A 23,307-nucleotide genomic window follows, 5' to 3' on the forward strand; every position below is an offset into this window, starting at 1 on the left:
ATAACTCAAGTGAATTCATATATGAAATAATAATGGTTTAGGTTTGTTTTCTGATGTTTGAGGGGGTAGTTGGTTTAGCTGAGATGCTGTGGGAGGTGATCTGAGGTGTTTGAAGTGGGGAATAATATGGAAGCTCAATAGAGCTTACGAGAGTTAGTTTAGAGCTCAGGTAGTTGGGAGATACCTATGGAGAGCTTATCTGGAGAGCTACGAGCTTATAGTATAACTCAGGTGAATTCATTTATAAAATGTGATCTAGGCATCAAAATCATCACAATAAGCAGAAAACAAGTATGAACAATAAAGAACACAAAAAAATTTACATGATTCACCCTTTTAGCCTACATTTACGAGAGTAATTATCTCTAATCTACTATGTAAGTGAAATATTAAATAATTTTTATTACATACAAACAGAACTTTGTTAAATTTTGTTTTTATGGTGAATGATAACATGATGGATAGTATGGATTTTATAGAGAAAAGAAAAATAATCTAAAATAAGAATAAGAAAAATGTTCTTTTGAAAGATGAAGTGGTTAAGATCTTCCATAAAGTTTTTAAAAATTGAAGAAACCTTAGAAATGATGGAAAAAGATGATGAAGCTCCAAAGAATTCAGATCTCAAAAGATGCCCAAAGATCTGTCAAAATTGAATATATGGAGCTTATATCGGAGTGTTCCTAAGAGTTTCTTGATAATTCTTGAGAGCTAGCAAATTTTCATCAGTTTGTCCTCCTTAAGTGAGTTTATATTTGTCTTTTTCTTTTATTTACTTGATAGTGACCCAAATTACTGGTGAACAAGTAATTCCATTCGCTTTCACATATTACTTGTCCTTTGCCACGTGAAGATGTTGGTATAATGGGCTCATTACTTTTTAGGGGACAGTTAAAGAGCAATGGTATGTCTTTTTCTCATTATTGTGCTTAACTGATCCATTTTTCTATTGATCCTTATTTTAGCCTAAAGAACAAGATATTTATTTATTTTTCGATGGCATGCACCTCCAACATGTGAGGGCTCGAGTTATTATTTTTTATTTTGCCCCTTAAACTGGACAAATTCATATGAGCTATTTTAGTTGAGAGTAACCTTATTGTATTGAAGCCATCTTCCATTCTAATTACAGTGATGACTTTTCTTCTATTTTATTCTCTATTGCCACATGTAGCTGGCCAATTGGTCCAAATCATCCAAAATTTAGTAATGTAGTAACTATGGCATAATAAAAACATTAGGTGTCTTCAATGGAAATAAAAATAAATAATAGATAGCAAATAATTATATGAGCATGATTATATTTTTTGTGATACTATTCAACGAAGATAACGGCATTGACTATTATATTAACGAGTAACATTTATTATTAGTTAAGTGTAGAGAATAATGAAGTATTATTAGAATTAATCTTCAGACCTAATAATTCTAAGATTGGGATGATAATAGTTTTATGATTATTAATCATATTGAAAGATTTTTTCTTATTTAATAGCTGGAAAGTAGAATAGAACTTTGATATGGAGCTAAATTTGACACATTCAATAAAAATGATATTGAATAAGAATTTACCTAATATATTTGATTATAGTTATGGCTAACTATGGAGAAGTTAGGAAATTTCTTAGCCTCTATTTACTATTGAGGTGTTATTGTGGCTTAAAAACTGGAGTTTATGAAAAAAAAAAGGTTATAGCTATGAAATAAAGTGTACACACACACACATACATTTCTCATTATATAAGTGTGGAATTAAATCAATTTAGCTTCCAAACTATAACAAATAAGTGCTTACAAAATACTTTGGTGCTAAACTCTTAAACTATCTAACCACAATATTAAACAGGGTCTTAACCTATCCTAAATTAAAATAATTTTTCAATAAATATTATTCATTAAAATAGTATTTTTTTTTAAAGTCATGCAACGAGTCTTTTTATAAGGACTGTTATGCATATTACTAATTTTATGGGGATTATGAAAAATTATGTGAAGGACAAATATGAACATTATTTATTTAATTAGTTTTTTAGGTAAACCTCGATGGTATAAGGGAGGATTTTGTTAAATGAAGAGAAAAGAGAAAATGACACCTAGTTAGGGGAGATTTATTTATTTTATATATTATGATTTATAAATAAATTTTAAAAATTATTAGGCCACAACCAAATGTCGAAACTCTCTCTTGGTGTTGCCTATCTATTAATGACAAATGACGTGTCACCAATCAATGACTGTCATGTATTAGATAATGATTGACTTTTTATATAATCACTATTATCAATGACTCAACTTTATATACTTATTATTACTTATAGCTCTTATTAATTTTAATTATTTATCAAGCTAAATCACCTTCTTTTTATTGTGTTTTGCTTTGATCACTTACTCCCTACAACGTTTATAATACCTTATTGGTCGTTACTGATTTGACATTAATTAGAACCAGGGAAAAAAAAAAAAAGTATGGCCGGTTTCAGAGGCGGGGTGGTCCGGGTGGATATTTATTTGTTATCACCAAATTTTAATGGTCTTCTGTTCATTCATAAGGAGCCGAGCTTGACCTCATCAATTCAAATTGTTATAATCCAACAATTTTGTTACAGTGGATAAGGAAGAAAAAAGAAGAAGAAACGCGGGCTTTTTATAGTTATAAAGACATCAAATTATTACATACATTCTATGAAGAAAAAAAAACAAGTAATTTAAAACGTGACACTCTCTCAAAACTTTATTTAAAACCCAATATATAATCGCTTAAATCAAGGAAAAAAAATAATATAAATGCTCAAAGATAACCTAAACGATGGCTTCATCTCCCTCAGCTTCTTAATTTTATTGTAAAAATATATGTGTGATACTAGTAATGCCAGCGACGGAGCAGCGGCAGGACCATGAACTTCATCCTGCCTTCTCTGCAATGGAGGCCGCCGTGTTCACCGCAAGCAAAGTAGTAAGGCAGCCACCTCTTCAGCACAAACTCGAAGCCCTCCCCGTCACCTTGTGTGGCGTTTGCAATCATCTTGGCTCTTGAGAGGTCGCATCTCAAGTAACTCCACAGATTTGGTAGCTGGTACACACTGTGTGGGAAAACGGTGTCGTTCGGGGCATCATACTTGAACACTGCATGCATGCAATATCAATATATGCCGCGCGCCATCGCAATAAATATTATATTCATACGCATATATGAAAAAGATATTTGTAAAATTAAATTTATTGTTATATGAGAACTAAATTAATTAATTACCTAGCACATCGTTCACGTAAAAGGGAGCATTTTTGAAAGCCCAAACGCTGTAATTGAAGCCAAAGCGCCAGTTATCAGAGCCACCCACGATGATCTTTTTGGGACCATCATCATCATTCGTGTTGTTGGAGTTATGGGACTCATTTTTGTGACCCCATGGCCATTGATATGTTTTGTTGAATCCATTAGACCAGCCCCGGTTCGCCGAGCACACTGTCAGCATTGAAGCTGCTGATAGAATCACAAAGAGTGAATGTGCAGCTTTGAAAGCCATTGATTAATCTGTAATGAAAAAATTAAGACACTGAAAATTGTTAGTTGTAAAGAGAAGAGGTTTTTGATGTTGTGAAGATGGGTGCATTATTGGCTCCTTTTTATAGGGGAAAAGGGAGAGTGTCGAACTGCCAAATTTATCCTTTTTTTTAGGTGAGAAATAGAAAAGATTAAGAAAGTGATCATGATATGCTCCAAATTTCAACAATTCATGAACATCCTTTTAGTTCGGGCCAAACTTTTGTTCTTTAAATTCTACAAAGTTCAAGAAATATTGCTTACCATGAGTCAAGTTTGCAACTTATGCTCTCTTATGGTAGACTTAAATTGATTAGTGTGAAAGCAGTTTATGTGTTTCAACAAAATGAAATTGAGAAATTTAACTAACGTCCGAAGGAGCTGCAATATCTAATGGGTTGGTGCTTGGTTGGCGGAGAGGGAAATTCCTCCCTCAAAATCGAAAAGGGAAACTTACTCGATTGTATGCTATAAATCATTTCTAATTACTTTTGAAGTTTAAAACGTGGACCTTTGACCAACACGAAGTCAATTAATTTATATAAAATTGATTTAGAAATTAATTTGACGAAATTAAGTTGGACCGTAGGAATTAATATAAGATATATAGCTTATTACGGTTAAGTGATGTTATGATGATGACACGATTTATTTAGTTTAAATGCAATATGATATATATAATGTCATTATACTGTTACATCACGTGGTGTAACATATTTTCGGACTTTAATAAAATTTAGAATATTTGATCAGAGAGTCTTTAATATATAGATTAGAAGTTTTTCAATGGGAGTTCCCCCGCTTTATTAAAATATAGGACGAACTTTCACACTATTTTAAAATATTATAAAAATATTTTATATCATTACGAAACCCTTTCACAATGATTTGAAAGCCCATTACACACGCACACACACACAAAGATTTCTTGAGCATTATGCTACTAAATCATATGACCTAATAACTTTCTTGGACTTAAAGAAATTTAAAATCTTAGACCAAATTAATCATTACTCTACACACACACACACACACAAAATATATGAATATGATTAGGTGCGCGACAAGCCACGTGTCACCTGATTATTGGACGGACTAAGAGATGCAAACCAAAGATCAGTGACACATGGCCATATATATATATATATATAGAATTGGAGATTCACAATAGTGTCTATTGCTTGAACACCATTGTAAACTGTTGAAAAATTATTTTACAATGGTGTAAAAGTATTTGACACTATAGTGATATCCCAAATCCATATTTTTAAAATATATGATCGCCCGCCGTAGAAAATAACTTATATATAGGGATGGTAATTTTTCTTATTAGGATAGAATCCTACGAGATGGGATTGGAACATACTTTTGTCTCAAGAAAATAAAGGAACATGAATGAGACTTTTTTTATCCCACTTGCATAAATGGGAGAGGATTGGGATTTGACAAAACTCGTCTCATCCCATCTCATTGCCAACTCTAGTTGTTGTTTTGGTTTATTATTACGTTATTGAATTATTGGATATTTTAACATGGATGAAGTTAGTTACTATCTAAATCTATAGCTTTTATCAAGCATTTCAATAAACAACTCGAAGACAAATTACATTACATTAGAGTCTATATATATATTTTTTTTGGTCTTTTACCTTATCTCTAACTTTAATGGAGTAAAAAAATTCCTTATATATATGGCCACCTATGGATTTTTAAGTAGGAGATTGGCAATGGAACGAGACAGGACATGATTTACCAATCCCAGTCTTGTCTTGTATATGTAAGTGGGATAAAAAATGTTATTTAAATATGGTAGGGGTTTAATCTGTAGCTATTAAACTGTTAGGTACATGGAGGCCATAATGGAATTGGTACATTCGCGATTCAGATAGCTAAATGCCAATAAGCTAAAGTCTTTCTTCAAGCAGATCTAACTCATCTTATGACAATTTCTCAATTTATATGTATCACCGTTTGTAGATATTTTATTGCTCTCGAAGAAGTGTGGAAAGCTGGCTTTTTACAAGTATCTTGGATCTTGATAGAGTAGCAAACGCCTCTATTTTTAGCCTTTGGTTTTTTATTATATTTATCATTTCAGATTGATGAGCAAGACTAATATGTATCACGTTAATATTGCCTTGAAGTAGCTACTATTCATTCATTTATTACTTTTTTTTTAATGCAACACAATAAGATGCTTTTGAAAACTGATACTTCTGAAGATATGATGATCTCATGCTTGAGTAGCCTTTGTTTCAAAATACTAATTAACTGAATATATATATATATATTCTCATCTCATGCTTGAGTAGACTTTGTTTTTCGGTACTTTCTTCTTCATTTAACCTTTGCTTACTCAATAGGGTAGGTACCCCTTCCAAGTGCCTTATAATATTTCTACTTCATGTTTCTGCAATTCTGTTGTTCATATTTCCAGCCTTTTCCCCTTTTTTTAATTTGGTTTATTGATTGTAGACATGTCTTATTTAGTTTATATCATTATTGGAGTAAATTGTTATCCATGACTCCATTTTGAGTGGAAGATCTGAACCCATCTATTATTTGAAACACTTAAAATTGCATGTAAGTTTGAACACTGACTTTATGCTTACACTCACAGATGAACATATATGCATATAATTGTGATCTTACGTACCCAAAGACATAGTTATGCTTGATAACGCTCTATAGGCTATAGCTAAACTAATATGGTGATGATATAATAAATATATTATATATACCCCTATAAATTGAAAGTGCGGTAAGCCTACAGAAGTAATATCAATTATCAGCAGTTGGTACTATTTAATTAGGAACACACTTGCAAGACAAAGGCAAAGACAAAATTATATATATGATCTAGACCTAATGCCATCTGTAAGTTGAAATGCCTTTTTCCGAAACCAGCTGATTTTTTTTTTTTTCCAGGAAGCAGTTTCAGGTACTTAGGCAGAGAGCTAGCTTTTCACTTTAATAAACTTTAAGTGTTTTTGTTGAAAAACCTTTACGAAAATAATCCTAATAATGTCTTTCTTCTTTTCTTTCTAATGCATGAATATCTGTATTCATTCCTTAAAACTTAAAAGGTGGCTGAGCCGCTGGCTAAGGAATTTTAAATCTCTGTTATCTATTCTTCTAATAGTTCAATCTTCTTTTTCTTCTTCTAAAGAGTTTTTAACTTTTACAGGTTGCTTCATACCTCAATATGGTACCTATCAGAGGTGGTAGTTCCCTGTTCTTCCGTAGGATAAGATTAGTGAGTTTCTTTCAGTCTTTACATTGCAGTTTGGAGAATTGAGTAATGATAGTTTGTTGCTTGTTATAATTATATGTATATTCTTAGCGTCTGGACAGCCTTAAACTCGTTTACAGGACTTCTACAAATGGATTTTGACATGTTTGATTTACTTTATTATGCGTTTGAAATAAATAATACTACATTTAACGTGTTTAATTTATGTATAATTATTTTGTTAGTTATCTTATATTCACTCATAATATAGATACTTCAAAAATTAAATCCATATTTTATTTTATTACGAAGAATGAGAAGAAAAAAGCTTATGAAATAATATTATTGAATAAATAAATGAGAACACTGAAGAAAAGGGTTACATATTTTTGAGCGCCTAAATTAGTATTTTCAAGGGTAAATGCAGCTCGAATTGTGTAATTATTTGACTTCCAAGTAGGGTTGGTAATGGGACGGGATGGGATGAGATTTACCAATCCCAGTCCCATCCCGTATATGTAAATGTGATGAAAAAACATCCCAATCCTATCCTTATATTTTTTTTGGGACAAAAATATGTCTCAATCCCATCCCAAAAGAGATGGGATCCTGCGGGATCTCATCCCAATTGGAAAAATTTTCATTCTTAATTGGTAATGAGATGGAATTTGTCAATCTCATTCTCATCCCACATATGTAATTGGGATAAAAAAATGTCTCAATTCCATCCCTAAATTTTTTTATGGGACAAAAATATGTCTCAATCCCGTCTCAAATGGGATGGGATCCCGCAGGATCCCATCCCATCGGGAAAAATTGCCATCCCTACTTCCAAGAGATTGTTCTGAGGGTAGTTAATGTCATTTTCGAAACAATACTATATAAAAAAAAAAAAATCCTCTAACAACTTATTGGAAACTATCTTTTTCCAATGTAACTTAATTCAACGATGGTCAACGGCATGATTATCTCGGAAATGACTTTTTTCATAGGCATATGTATATGTCTTCATCGAATTTAGTTAGGGTTTGATTTGAACAATTTATATAGCTCAAATCCAATTTAAACAAATAAATTTATAATGAAGGAAGATTGGGTTAATAATTGTTTAGGTGTGTTTTCTGATATTTGGGGGGGCATGTGGCTTATCTGAGGTGATGTGGGAGGTGATCTGAGGTGTTTTAAGTGGGGAATAATATGGGAGCTCAGTTGGAGCTCATGTGAGTTAGGTTAGAGAGTTGATATGGAGAGCTTAAGAGAGTTCAGTTATCTCAGGTGCAGTTACGAAATACCTATGGAGAGCTTATCTAGGGAGCTCAATAGAGCTCATCATATAACTCATGTGAATTCATTTATGAAATGTGATCTAGCCATTAAAATCATCACAATAATCAGAAAACAAGTATAAAAAATAAAGAAAATAGAAAATTTTACGCGGTTCAACCTTTTAGCCTACATCTATAGAAGTAATCATCTCCAATCTATTATGTAAGTGAAGTATTATATAATTTTCATTACAATATGATGGAGATTAGAGTGTACGGATTTTTAAAAAAAAAAGAAAAATAATCGAAAAGAAGAATAAGGAAAATGCTCTTTTAGAAGATGGAGTGGTCAAGATCTTTCATAGAGTTTTTTTTTTTTACAAAAAAAAGAAGACACGTTAGAAATGGTGGAAAAAGAAGATAAAACTCCAGAGAATTCATATCTCAAAAGAAGCCCAAAGATCTTTCAAAATTGAACATGTGGAGCTTATGTCAGAGTGTTCATGAGAGTACCTTGATAATTCTTGACAGCTGGCAAACTCTCATTGGATCATCCTCCTCAAATGAGGTTATTTTCATTTTTTTTCTTTTATTCACTTGATATCAACCCAAATAACTGGTGAACAAGTAATTCCCTTTACTGTCATATATTACTTGCCCTTTACCACGTGCACACGTGACAAGTGCTAGTGTAATGGTCCTGCTACTTTTAGGGGGATAATTAATGAGTAATGACGTGTCTTTTTCTCATTATTATGCTCAACTGATCTATATTTCTACTGGTCCCTTGATTTTAGCCTAAAGAACAAGATACTTATTCCTTTTCCAATGACATATAGCTCCCACACCTGAAAGTTTAAGTTACTATATTTTATTTCTAATTTTGCCCCTTAAACTGGACAAATTTATAGGAGCTGTCCTACTTGAGAGTAACCTTGCTGTTTTGAAGCTATCCTCCATATTCTAGCTATATTGGTGACTTTTTCTTCTATTTTATTCTCTGCGTGTCACCTACCATTTGGTTAAAATCAACATCCCAAATTTACCTCCAAACAGTGTATTACCGAGGGTATTTTCCTTTGCAAATGACCTTTTTGTTCTACTCAATTATGTAGTAATCACGGCATAATAGAAACATTTGGTGTCTTCAATCGAAATAAAAAGAAATATAATAGATAGCCATAATTGTATGAGGTTGATTATATTTTTTTGGGATATTATTCAACGAACATAACGAAAGTCACTATCATTATATTAACGAGTAACATTTATTATTAGTTGAGTGCAATGAATAATGAAGTATTATTAGAATTAATCTTCACACCTAAGATTGTGAAGATAATATTAGTGATCTTATTGAAAGATTTTTTCTGAGTTAATAGTTGGAAAGTAGAATACATCTTTGATATGGAGGTAAATTTTACACATTTAATAAAAATGATATTGAATAACAATTTACTTAATATATTTTATTGTAGTTATGCTAACTACGGAAAAGTTAGGAAATTTCTTAGGTTCTATATACTATTGAGGTGTTCTTATGATTTAAAAACTATAGTCTATGTAAAAGAAAAACTTTTAGTCATGAAATAAAGGTTGATAGTTATTTATAGTTTTCAAATAATAATTTTATAAAAAAATACTAGCTCCAAATCACAACAGCTACGCCTTTACAAAATACTTTAGTGCTAATGCCTTCAACTGTCTAATTACAATACTAAACAGGGTCTTAATCTATGCTAAATTAAAATAATTTTTTCATAAATATTATTCATTAAGATATATGAACTTTTTAGTCATATATATGAATCTTTTTATAATAACTGATATGCATATTACTAATTTTATTGAGGTTATGAAAAACTATTTGAAGGACAAATATGAACATTACTTATTTTATTATTTTTGTGAGGAAATAAGTTGTTGGTATGTTGGGTTTAAATGCAAGATTTGAATAATTCTTGGGGCAGTGTGCAAATTGACTTCAGTTGGAGAGGTCTTGTTGGAAAACGTATGCTGATGTGGCAGAATTCATTGAGAGTTCGTTATGACGTTTTCCAGAAAGATCAGAATAAAAGGCACTTGTGACTAGCATCTGATATCATATTGATATCTTCTTCATTTCTTGTTCATTTTTCTTGCAATTTGGTTCTTTGTGATCCTTGTAATTTCTTCTTTGTAATCAGCCTCTAATTCGATTGTTGAGATCAATAAAAAAGAAGTTTTTTCCTTCATCAATTTATGTACTTGGAACTGTGCTCTAAGTATAATTCTTGTGATTTCTTTCTTGTTGGATTAATCTGGTCTGCTCTTTCAAGTCTGATTCATCAAAGTGCTTCTCGAAATATCTTGTGTAGCTATTAGGAGTTATAACAATTTTTTGAGGTTAACCTTGGCAATATAAGGGAAGATTTTATTAAATAAAGAGAAAAGAGAAAATGACACCTAGTTAGGGGGGACTGACTTATTTTATATATTATGATTTGTAAATAGTTTTTAAGAGTTATTAGGCCACAACTAAACATTCAAACTCTCTTTTCGCTTTGCCTATCTATTAATGATAAATGACGTGTCACCAATCAATAACTATCACGTATTAGGTAATGGTTGACTTTTTATGTAATCATTATCATCAATGAATGAATGAGCTTTATTTTATTTTAAATGCAAATTTTATATCCCAACTTTATATACTTATTATTACTTATAGCACTTATTAATTTTAATTATTTAGCAAGCTAAATCACTTTCTTTTTATTGTGTTTTGCTTTGATCACTTACTCCCTACAACGTTTATAATGCCTTATCGGTCTTTTGACATTAATTGGAACTGGACAAAAAAAAAGTAGTGGCCGGTTTCAGGGGCAGGGTGGATATTTATTTGTTGCCACCAAAACCTTAATGGTCTTCCGTTCATTCATAAGGAGCCGAGCATGACTTCATCAATTCAAATTGTGATAATGCAACAATTTTGTTATAGTGGATAAGGAAGAAAAAGGAAGAAGAAGAAGAAACGCGGGCATTTTATACTTATAAAGTAATCAAATTATTGCATACATTCTATGAAAAATAATAATTTAAAACGTAACACTCTCTCAAAACTTTATTTAAATGCTCAAAGATAACATAATCGATAGCTTCAGCTCCCTCAGCTTCTTAATTTTATTTTGTGTGTGTGTGTGTGTCTGTATCTATATGTGTGATACTAGTAATGCCAGCGACGGAGCAGCGGCAGGACCATGAACTTCATCCTGCCTTCTCTGCAATGGAGGCCGCCGTGTTCGCCGCAAGCAAAGTAGTAAGGCTGCCACCTCTTCAGCACAAACTCGAAGCCCTCCCCGTCACCTTGCGTGGCGTTTGCAATCATCTTGGCTCTCGACAGGTCGCATCTCAGGTAACTCCACAGATTTGGTAGCTGGTACACACTGTGTGGGAAAACGGTGTCGTTCGGGGAATCATACTTGAACACTGCATGCATGCAATATCAATATATGCCGCGCGCCATCGTAATAAATATTATATCCATACACATATATGAAAAAGATGCTTATAAAATCAAATTTATTGTGACATGAAAACTACATTAGTCAATTACCTAGCACATCGTTCACGTAAAAGGGAGCATTTTTGAAAGCCCAAACGCTGTAATTGAAGCCAAAGCGCCAGTTATCAGAGCCACCCACGATGATCTTGTTGGGACCATTATCATCATTTGTGTTGCTGGAGTTATGGGATTCATTTTTGTGACCCCATGGCCATTGATATGTTTTGTTGAGTCCATTAGACCAGCCCCGGTTCGCCGAGCACACTGTCAGCATTGAAGCTGCTGATAGAATCACAAAGAGTGAATGTGCAGCTTTGAAAGCCATTGATTAATCTGTAATGAAAAAATTAAGACACTGAAAATTGTTAGTTGTAAAGAGAAGAGGTTTTTGATGTTATGAAGATGGGTGCATTATTGGCTCCTTTTTATAGGGGAAAAGGGAGAGTGTCGAACTGCCAAAATTTATCCTTTTTTTTAGGTGAGAAATAGAAAAGATTAAGAAAGTGATCATGATATGCTCAAAATTTCAACAAGTTCATGAACATCCTTCTAGTTCAGATCCTTTTTTTTTTTTTGGGTCAAATTGTTCAAACTTAATGAAATATTGCTTACCAAGAGTCAATTTTGCAACTTATGCTCTCTTTTGGTAGACTTAAATTGAATAGTGTGAAAGCAGTTTATGCGTTTTCAACAAAATGAACTTGAGAAATTTAATTAACGTCCAAAGGAGCTGCAATATCGAATGGGTTGGTACTCGGTTGGCAAAGAGGGAAAGTACTCCTCCTTCAGAATCGAAAAGGGAAACTTACTCGATTGTATGCTATAATCATTTCTTATTACCTTTTAAGTTTAAAAAGTTGATCCCTTTGACCAAGACAAAGTCAATTAATTTATATGAACCTAATTAAAATATTAATAAAAACGTAATTGTGCTATGTTAACCAATGCAATTTGACCAAATTAAGTTGGACCATAGGAATTAATATAAGATATCTTATTACGGTGGAATGATGTGATGATGACGACACGATTTATTTTGTTTAAATGGAATATTATATATATATATATATATATATATATATATATATAACCATTTTTAGGTGTCGAGCGCCCTCATTTTTTCTGATGCAGACACACGCTCTAAAACTGTGAGGTTTAATAGGCTTATTTTTAATGAACTATAAAGTCGTACGGTTTAAGCATTAAAGACTAACTCTCTTAAGTTGTACAGCTAAAGCATGTCTACATGAAAAATAAATAAATAAATAACGGTGCCCACACGAGAGAAGGACTCATATGTTAATTATATATAAAATATCATATATAATATTGAATACTCTGTATAAGGGTAATGGCGGTTAGTACAACTTATAAGATGACATATTTGGAACTATATGAAACATAAGGTTTCTCTCAAAATTAGATTTTTTTAAAAGTTACTCATTTCTTATTTTTGAAAGTATGTTTTATAGCATAAAGTGATTATCACAAATGATTTTTTTTTTTTAAAAAATAACCAATACTTAAAGTAACTTTTGGCTTCTGAAAATTACTTTTAATTATCCTAACCACAATTACAAAATTGATTCTCATCAAATCATGTCTTATGATGCAACTATCAATAGATTGGTAATGTGACTTTAATTACCAAACAAAAAAATTCAAGAGGACTTAACTACCTAAATTAGTTTATTTATAATGTAGCTCGATGTATCTGAACTCATTTTGAACCAAGTCTAAACTTATTCACGGTCATATTTGTTTGATTTGTGTGAAATTTACTCTCATTTAAGGAAAAAAGATAGACCCATAAGGGCTCTTGAGCGATAAACACAAATTGAGAATGGGGGTAAGAAGTTATTCTAATAAAATGCGGGAGACTTCTTGATGAGGATAATTTTAGTAAAAATGGTCATTTTAGTAAAACATTTGTGATCAAGTTCATCTTCTCTGTCAATAAGGCTCTTTGTTGAAGCTTATGGAAGGCAAATTCAGTATAAGAATAAATTTGCAATGCAAGCAATCCTATATATCACGTACATAATTTAGTTTTATCCGTAGGTAAAGCTATGTCACTTTCGGATATGAATTCAAGTTTTTAATAGAAAAAACACTTCTAAGATTAATTAAAAAAAAAAAAAAAGCAAGCATGTTAAAGATGAATAAGTGAATAACCATGGGGTGGGTTATTTGTATTTTAAAAATTATTTTCAACAATCTATTACTCTGTATACTCATATATTAATTTATAAAAAAAAGTTTTGATTTGTACACTCTTTAAAAATGCAAAAATAAAATTATTACCTAAACCATTTAAATTAATTAATTTTATTTCCTTAGAATACTAAAAAAACTATCAATATACCTATTTTAAGAGATTTAACAAATATTTACAATAAATGTAGTCAAATACAAAGTGGAGACAAAATGTTAACACATTTTAGTTATTAATTTTTTTTATTTACTTTCAATATTGGACTTTGCACCCAAAACATATAGTAATGCGAACATAGTATAAAAAATATATATTTTTTCTATAAATATTTCCCCCAAAAAAAAGAAGCACAAGAAGAAGATGAAGAAGAACAGTCAAAAGCTTCTTTTTTTTTAAAAAAAAGAAGCTATTTGATAGTTCTTATATTTATTTTATTTAAAAAAATTACACATATTTTGTAGTTAATTTTTTTTAAAATATTACTTCCTCATTGTTTATCTAAGTATTGATATTATTTTTTTTGAAAAGATCTAAGTATTGATTATGATGTCCAGAAATAAAAATTTTAGAGTTTAAAACATGAGAATTATAAATTAGATCGTAAATACCACACATAAGTTAGGCGGTAAACTATTTAAGAAATTTTTTTTAATTATTTGGAGATAAATTTGACCACCCACAAATTCAAATTGCACCATAATGGAGTTGTTTTGATTGGTTGTATGTTTCAAGATTTAGACCGTAATATAATATTTAAACAAAACTTGAATTTAATTTCAAGAATTGAAAAAAAAAAACAGTAGGATAATAGATAGGCATGGGAGAATCAATATCATCAAATATCATGCAAAGCCCGTGTGTGCCCATTTCAACGCGGCAAAACGACAAAATCCAGGTGATAATAACCCGGCCCGCATCCATATCCATTCGATAAATTCAAAACTGCTCCGATTCCAATTTTCTTCTTTGACGCAACGGAGTCTCTCCTCCCGACGACAGGAAGAGTCTACATATAAAACGATTTTATTAAATGAAAATGAAAAGCTAAAAAGGAGTCGTATTTTGACAAGAGAATCTGGAGAAAGAGAAATGGAAGAGAACGCGAGCAATCCGGTGGTGGAAGTTTCCGGAGAGGGAAAAGGTGAGAGTATTGAAGGAAAAGATGGACCGCCTGTAGACGATTGCTGCCCGATCTGCTTCGGCGATTTTACCATTCCTTGTAAAGCCAATTGCGGTCACTGGTACTGCGGTTAGTTTTTCTTTTCTATTTTTTTTCCTTCTTTTAATTTTTAATCAGTTGAAAACTTATATGAATCTTATTACTATTATTTTTACTTGTATTTTACCTTTGTTTGGATAGAGGCGTACTTTTACGTTTGGGAGAGAAAGTTTGAATTGAAAATTAGATTATTGCTCTGGTACCTGTACTTAGGGTTTTTGTTTTGTTCGGTTGCTGAGAAAATGTTGGACAGTAGTTGAAATTACCTCTTATTATTTTGTAATGTTTTTTCTTTTCAATTTTCTTAATTTTTTTGAAATTATTTATTTATTCTAAATTTAGGGGGTTTAGTCGTGATTTTGTTCAAATGCTGGTCGGGCACGCACAATTTAGTAACTACTGTTTTTGTCTCGTCTATGAATGAAAATGGTGAGGTGGAGCTGTTTTCGGTGTTTAACGATTTGTTTGTTATAGTATGATAATTAGGAAGCTTTTGTCAGTGTTTGCACATAGTTTGAAGGCAAGAATATATCCTACTTGTGAAATGCTAGCCCATGGTTTTTTTTATTTTTTATTATTATTAGCATGTATCAAAGTGCAAATTGGAAAGACACGAGGAATAGAGGACTCTGCCTATGTCTTAGTATTCTGTTCTATTTGATCTTTATTTCCGCTTAAGTTTGTGCTAAAAGGGAATTAACTTTCTGCCTTCTTTTCCTTTTAACAGTTTTTGGTAGTTGGATTTTGTGGCTATGTTATTGAAGATTGTAGCTTACCAAAAGAAAAAAAAAAATTGTGTAGTTTACAATTAGTTTGAAATGCTTCTTCTAATCTCTGAGATTCTAATCTCCAGAAGGGGTGTGAGATACATTGCGTGGAGTTGGTGTTAGTCTATGTGTAGTTTGAGGATAATTTAGTGATTTGCTATCACAATATGCATTTGTTGTCAAATAGCCTGGTGATTTTGTCAACTTTTTGATGGTGTCAAGTTGGAGGAGTGTCTTAGAGAAACCTATATTTGCGGAAGTAGTAGTGTCTTTAACTTGTGATTGATCCATAAGCTCAAGATAAATATAGAACATCTTTTTGTTGAGAGTATTTCTAAGTGAAAGGACTGAATCCTCGGTGGACTTTATTTCTTGATTTATTTTGGGAAAATGCAACTGGTAGTCCTCTGATTTAACCATTTAATGAAATATTGGGCATGAGTTGTCTTACGATTGGTGTTTGTTCTGCAGCCAATTGCATTTTGCAGTTCTGGAATTATTCTTCTGCATCTAAGCCTTGCAAGTGTCCCATGTGCTCTCGCTACATTAACAGGTTGACTCCAGAGTCATCACTATCCCTCCAGCAGGAACAGGAGGTTGCTGAAGTTCTGAAAAAGGTTGTGAGGTACAACCTCCTTTTTGTTGGGGGGGCACGTGGCCTTGTACAGGTATAGTTTTAGTTGATGATTATCTTTTTAAACATTGATAATTTTTATATGTGACGGCTTTAGCTTCATAATATTTTTTAGAGTTTGGTGCTTCATGTTTGTTACTTGGAATATGGTTAGTGCAATTCAGTTCCTTAATCTACCTGAGAAATATAATAAAAGATGTTCTTATTCTGGTGTGTTTGCTAATATGAATTTTCAGTCACATATAGAATCCTATTTCTATCAGTGTTGTAATTCTGTTCTTTGGTTCTTAAACCCTTTTCAAGTACTTATGGTTTTTTTTTATAAGTTTTTTATTTTTTGTTCTCATTTTCCATTGTTATTTCAGACAAGGTGTTTTTGCAATTTGTATGCATGAATTTTCATGCTTTCTTTGTGACTCATCAGTTGCCTCAATTGCACTTCAAGCATATTAGAGAATTTATTTTCTTTGTCAAGATGGTTTGAATATTGTCTTCATTCTGCTCTTAACAGAAAGTGTATGAGCTGCCATTCTTCATGAAGAGGATTTTTGTAGCAATGATGGATCCCGATACAGAAGATTCCTATCTGCAAGAAATGAGAATTTTTGCAGTTAAGTTCGGCCAAATCTCTGGTTGACTATATTATGTTCTTGCCATTTATTTTTATTTTGATTGAATTATTCCTGTATGGATTGGTGGACTTAGTGGTTTTTTATTTTCGCTAATTTTTTCTGATGTCTGGACTTATTCTGACTCTTTTTGCTTGAAAATCTGCATGCTTTAGATAGTATACATATAATATGTTTGGTTGCCTATTTAGGAGTATTTATGTGTTGTATTGTCAATTCTACCCTAGATTTGAATTCTTCCAATAAAAGCTTTTTGGATATGAAGCTGATATGAAATTAGTATGGAGTAGGAGAGCTTCTACTTATGTTAGTGTCACTGAAGGGAAAGAATTAATGTCCTGAGGTATAATAAATGTAGTTAACTTGGATGTCTTGTTTTAATCTACTTATGTTGGCATCTAACTGGTAGTTGAATTTAAATGCGACAAAGTGTAGAGATTTTTGCTTGCTTTCCTTCGTTGATGATTAGTTGAAGGCCATTTCTACTTATCACGTTGAGTTCTTTGCACAAAATCGTCAATAAGTGAATGACAGTTGTGAGTTACTCTTTATGTAATCTGTTTGTTTGCATTGCTCATCTCATTTTTGAAATTTACCTTCGAGAGTCTTATTAAAGTAAACACTAATCCTCTTTCTTTTCCATAGATGGCCTTGAGTGTCCTCTATGCAGCCACTCCTTTTGATTTCATTCCAACTGGTGAGGTTTTCTTTTTTGAAAACAGGCTTCTGGACTTGTACGTTATTTATTGGAACAGTTATTTTCTGTCGTTTCAAGCATACATAATGATGAACCCGTTATACTGTCATTGACATCTGTCCTGTAGACGATTAGGATTAAATGATGCTTCTGGTTCATTTCACTAAATACTGGAAGTTTCTAACATTTTCGAAAAATATGTTAGCAAGTTTTAAACTTGAAGGTTTCGAGTTCTAGTATTCAATGTTTGTGGCTTGCCTCCTGATATAAATTGATGGCTGCACATATACAGGGAGTTTGGGAATTGTACGAGTGTTTGACTATGCTGCTATCACACTGGTACTTATCCTTCGTTTAATTGGAATATACCGCCGCCGCCGACTAACTCAGCGTGTGAGGCAGTTAGCAGCTGCTGATGAATGAAATACAAGAATCCATGATTTCCAGCCCCCTTTTCCCGAGTTTGACGGTGACTTTTTGGAGTACTGTGAATATGTGGATGGATTGTGTATATTAGGTTTCTACTTTTCTTAAACTTCACTTGAGCCAACTGCCAATCTTTCTTCTGGATGAGATATTGGATCTCAGGTGGCTTAAAATAGTTGGGGTACCCCTTTTGATGATATTATACTATAGTTTGATGATTGCTCTGTAAATAGCTGAACTACAAACTTTAAATTTGGGTGTATATTCTATATTTTGTTGTATTTTGGCATTTTGCTTTTCTAGAAAGCCGGTATACGTTGGTTAGAAGGTTTTCATGACCTCTTGAATATAGAAGAAGAAATCTTTGATTACATGCCTTTTAGACTCTTTTTACTTTATTGCTTTGCCTAGTGTTCGAAGCTTTTTTGTCTTTTTTTTTTTTAATATTGATGTATAAGACTATTACACTTTAGATTTTTAAACCCTTAGTATTTATAATTAGATTATACAATTGAGACATTTTTAAATTCTCTCTAATATTCTAATATTTAGGGAGTGTCACATTGATCTTCAAGGGGTGTTCTGTTGAGATTTTTAAACCCTTAGTACTTATAATTTGGTTTACACGACTAGAACATATTTAAATCATCTCTAATATTCTAATATTCCGGAGGTGTCACATTGATCTTCAAGAGGGTGTCTCATTAAGATTTTTAAACTCTCTCTAATTTTATAATTAGATTACAACCGGGTTTCTCCAATATTCTAACATTCTAGGGGTGTCACATTGATTTTCAAGAGAGTGTCTCATTGAGATTTTTAAACACTTTGATATTAATATTCGAGGGATGTTACATTGAGAATTTTTATCACATTGATCCTGATCTTCAAGAGTGTCTTATTGAGATTTTTTAACCATCTCTTATATTAATATTCAAGGGATGTCACATTGATCTTCAAAGGAGAAGATTGTCTCCATTTAAGTATGAAACTAATTTTAAACTCTCTCAATTATGAAATTAATCTTAAATTCTCTTTAATATTAATGCTCGACGGGTTTTACATTGATATTCAAAGGAGAAAATTATCTCCACTTTATTATTAAAATTAATTTTCATAATATTTTTATAAAGTTTCAACACCTTACTCTCACACATTGTGAGAGTAAAAATTCTTTTATTAGGCGAAAGACTCGTTAGTGTTCGAGGCTTTTTCTTTTATTTATATTTTGAATAATAATCTTTCATCTACCAGAATTAATATACACACACACAACCTACCCGTTATAAAATTTCATTTGAGGATTTTTGGAAAAAAGAAAAAATGCAAAATTCAAAGAAAATTATGGTGATGTTTGAATTTGTAGGGGAGATGGTGTGAAGAAATTCCCGCTGGCAAAGCTGAGAGGTGTTATGAGAACAGTGCCAAAATCCTATTACAAACATTTTTCAAATTCAGAACAGATTGATTTCCAAAAACAGTCATCACTCATCACTCTCCCACAGCCACGAGCTCACCCTTTCGTTCCAAAAGACCATCCTTTCTTCGTGCGAACCGATCTGACGGTTCACGAGATGGGCCCACCGAATACAGTACGTACGATATCGCAGGAAGCCTTCGACGAAGTAGTGAAGGAGAACATGGAAGATCTCGGAATGGAACCCACAGAAGCCCTCCAAGACGCCATTCAGACCCTCAGTCTCCAAGGCGTCGATCTCTCCGGTAACTCTTTCTGTTTGTTTCCACTTCCCCGAGAAAACAGAAGCCAAATTCCAATCAGCCAAACATCGCTCTACTGATTCTTTGCACTTGTATTCCTCATATTGCAGGGATTGTGAAGTGCGTGCCTGGAGAGAGTAGCCTGAAAGACAACCCCTTGATACAGTCTTTGGAAAGACTGAAGCAGTTGGATTTGAATTCCAAGGATAAATTCAGTGATGAAGATTTAAATGAGATGATGGGATTGTTTGATAAGTTAATCGAGTTATGTGGAGGCAATGAAGGATCGGTAAATGCGGCTGTAGCAACTAAGAATGGTGGCGTGGAATTGGTTTGTTCGATATGTTACAAGATGCGATGTGGGTCCAAACGCGTTCTTGATTCATGTTTGAAGACAATGGCGTTGTTAGTTCATGGTAAATGGTTTAGCTATAGAGTTAATTTGGTATTTTATACGTTTATGATTGCTAATTTATTCATATATGTGGATAACGTAACTTGAGCTGAATCTAGTTATTTTTTAGGGTGTTTTATTTAGATGTCTCTCTCTTTGTTATAAGCAGATGTCCAAAGTACAGAAACATTTAGGACAGGTGGTGGACCAAAACTTCTGGTTAACATCCTAATAGATGGCAATGAAGATCCAGAGATCTTGAATAGTGGTTTTGCTGTTGTTGCTGCATCTGCAACTGGTAATGAGGTGGTCAAAGAATCATACATGGAGTTGAAAATTGACGAGCTTATTTTGGAAATACTCAGTAGACAGAGAAATGACAGCATTCAGAGTTTATACGATGCTATACGTGTTCTGTTAACACCTGATGATGATCAAGTTGTGGCCTCTCAAGTAAGTGCAGGATTATTAGCAATCAAACCTGCATTTCAGAACCTCACTTGTTGGGCTGAGCAAGCTTTTCTTTGTGAAATTTACAAATAATAATAATAATAATTGAGCTACTCATGAACTGGGTTACTTGAATTAATTGTGACTGTTATGCAAACTTCAGGTTTATGGGTATGCGCGACGATTTGCCAAAATTGGAATTGCTAGAGCTCTTGTCCATTCACTACATGCAGGGCTTAGCTCACCTAGTCTTATTTCAGCTAGCATTGCATTAAAGGCTGTTGCAGTCAATGTAAGTTTTTCAAAGCTGATAGGTTCTTAAGTTTCATCAAGTTTGTGTTTTGAGGTTTTATCATTTGATTTGCATGTTCATTTTGTGGTAGTGGTGAGAGAATATTCTTTATATGAACTACTTTCCCAGTTTCTTAGAAATGTATGATTAGCAAATGATCTGGCAACATTCGTATTTCACGCACTGTTTGTGCTTCCTATTTGGTAAATATTCTTTTAAGAAATTTTTTAGTTAAGATTGCAAACACAAGCCTTCATTGTTATTCTTATCTAGGGAAGGTTTAGAAGACCTTCTGGGGATCAGGATACCCACTACTATACCTAAGTGAAACATGTTTATGTATGTGTGCATAATTGTTGGGAACTTTTTCCCCCCTTGCTGCAGGATGAAATATGTAAATCTGTTGCTGAAAATGGTGGTATTGATGCACTTCTCCGATGCATTGATGACAGTGGCCTACAGGGAAACAAAACTGTTGCTAGAATTTGTTGTTCTTTGTTATCCAAGGTATAAAGCTCAAATCAACCCTTTGGTGTAGCAATTATTTTTTCTTGTCTTAAATCGAATTTCAATATCAATTTGTATTTTCAAAATATAAAAATCTAGCATTCAACTTCCTTGCTTTCATTAATGTCTTTCTTGTGTACTGCTTAAAATCAGACTAAACACCTTTCTCAAACTTTCCATATCTTTTCTTCCCTGAAAAAGAAGTGGTGGATTATTTTGTGATCAATTTCCTTTGTTTTTAAAAGTCATTGGCAATGAATTCATCCATCAATGAAATGCGCATATGTTGTTAATCTTTTGTATCACTTGGCAGTACAGAATTTGTTTTCATTTTAGTGAAGTTGTAGAATGTTGAGTTTTCTTTCCAGATACGTAATCAAATGATCCCTTCCACCAGATACTTTTGCAATCCCAGCATTCTTAGTTAATTTTGTAGCAGTAGTTGTCTATTTTTTGGTAATCTCTTATCTGTAGTACTCCTTGTTGAAGCATTTAAGCACTTTATATGTTTTATCTGATTAGTTGGCAGGAAGTGACTCAAATAAGAGTGCTATTATTGAGAATGGAGGAATGGACAAGCTAATTGTAGTCTCAGCCAGATTTTCTGATGATGCTTCTGTTTTGCAAGAGGTAAGCAGCGGACAGGACCTATATAAAAGAATGTGCCTGATGGCATATCCAGTGCATCCATGGTCAGTCTAGCATTCTGCTGAACTGAAAGTCTCAATATGAAAATTGGATTAAAATCCTCACTTAAATCTTGCCATACTATTAGCTATGGGAATTTCTTTTAAATTTTGCCTGTCATTGCAAGGATGCCCCAAATGAATGGCAGTTCTGTGTCCACAGATAAGGATGTGCCTAGGAATTCTTTGCTGTATTTCAGCGTAATGCTTGGAATAGTGATGCTTTTATATAGTGGGTATCACTGAAGGCTTGTGTACCATACTTCCCTGGCACTCAGTCCAATAACTGTCATCTTTAATATCATTAGGCAGATCGTATAGTGGTATACATGCATTTACATGTTATATAGTTCATTTTTAATTTATCATTTCCACTGTGGTTTTAGGTTATGTCCATCATTACTGTACTATCATTAAGATCTCCAGAGAATGCAGCCCGTGCCATGGAAGCTGGATCCGGAGACCTTGCCATCCAAGCCATGCTAAAATTTCCCAATGCTCAACAACTACAGAGAAGCTCCTGTTTCATGATCCGCAATCTTGTAGCAAGGAACCCAGAAAACAGGTGAGCGCATTAGGAATAAACTTGGTTTGAAAGGTTTGCCAGGTCAGCTTCAACTTCTATAAGCTTGCATTTCACCATTTGCATGCGGATTGAGACCACAGTTTTTCTAATATGATTTTTAATTGAACAGAAAGCTTCTGCTCAGTAATGGTGTCGAGAAACTTATCAGACAGGCAAAGGAGAACCACGAAATCTGCAAGGATGCAGCCACTGATGCATTGAGAGATTTGGGGCTTGATGACTACAACAAATAGCTTGTTGTAAGACACTGCCGTTTTAGTAAAGATTCTCCTTCCCCAAAACCCCCCCCCCCCCCCCCCCCCCAACCAAAAAAAAACACTGGTACAATTTCTTTTTATCTATTTATTTTTTTTCTTTTAAAAAATTTTGATGGTGATAGGAAATCTTGCCCAGTGATTCTATCCACATTGTTCTTAACTAGTGATCCAGTTTCACAGTAATTATGAATTCAAAGCAGGGTTGCCGCATCTTAATCCTAAATTGCGCCTAAATTGAGAAAAATTT

The 23,307-nt window shown here is 32.9% G+C and overlaps 3 protein-coding genes across 3 annotated transcripts; 1 reads left to right on the plus strand and 2 right to left on the minus strand.

The window, feature by feature from the left end:
- Positions 1-2,619: 2,619 nt before the first annotated feature.
- Positions 2,620-3,584, minus strand: LOC102615331 (uncharacterized). Its single transcript, XM_025098367.2, has 2 exons — positions 3,251-3,584; positions 2,620-3,123 (listed from the first exon to the last, which is right to left on the minus strand). Exons 1-2 carry the CDS (start codon positions 3,522-3,524, stop codon positions 2,861-2,863), a joined length of 537 nt encoding a protein of 178 aa, XP_024954135.2. The 5' UTR covers positions 3,525-3,584; the 3' UTR covers positions 2,620-2,860.
- Positions 3,585-11,044: 7,460 nt separating this feature from the next.
- Positions 11,045-11,991, minus strand: LOC107177263 (uncharacterized). The gene is made up of 2 exons (XM_015530887.3): positions 11,634-11,991; positions 11,045-11,506 (listed from the first exon to the last, which is right to left on the minus strand). The coding sequence occupies exons 1-2, from the start codon at positions 11,905-11,907 to the stop codon at positions 11,244-11,246; spliced, it is 537 nt and encodes a 178-aa protein (XP_015386373.2). The 5' UTR covers positions 11,908-11,991; the 3' UTR covers positions 11,045-11,243.
- Positions 11,992-14,667: 2,676 nt separating this feature from the next.
- LOC102610178 (uncharacterized) lies at positions 14,668-23,283 on the plus strand. Its single transcript, XM_006480074.4, has 13 exons — positions 14,668-15,046; positions 16,255-16,451; positions 16,929-17,027; positions 17,692-17,743; positions 18,036-18,136; positions 19,744-19,891; positions 19,999-20,304; positions 20,452-20,735; positions 20,896-21,024; positions 21,409-21,531; positions 22,054-22,161; positions 22,604-22,782; positions 22,913-23,283. Exons 1-13 carry the CDS (start codon positions 14,887-14,889, stop codon positions 23,034-23,036), a joined length of 2,010 nt encoding a protein of 669 aa, XP_006480137.2. The 5' UTR covers positions 14,668-14,886; the 3' UTR covers positions 23,037-23,283.
- The last annotated feature ends 24 nt before the right edge of the window (positions 23,284-23,307 follow it).

This window comes from Citrus sinensis, chromosome 8 (assembly GCF_022201045.2).
Source record: "Citrus sinensis cultivar Valencia sweet orange chromosome 8, DVS_A1.0, whole genome shotgun sequence".
Taxonomy (NCBI): domain Eukaryota; kingdom Viridiplantae; phylum Streptophyta; class Magnoliopsida; order Sapindales; family Rutaceae; genus Citrus; species Citrus sinensis.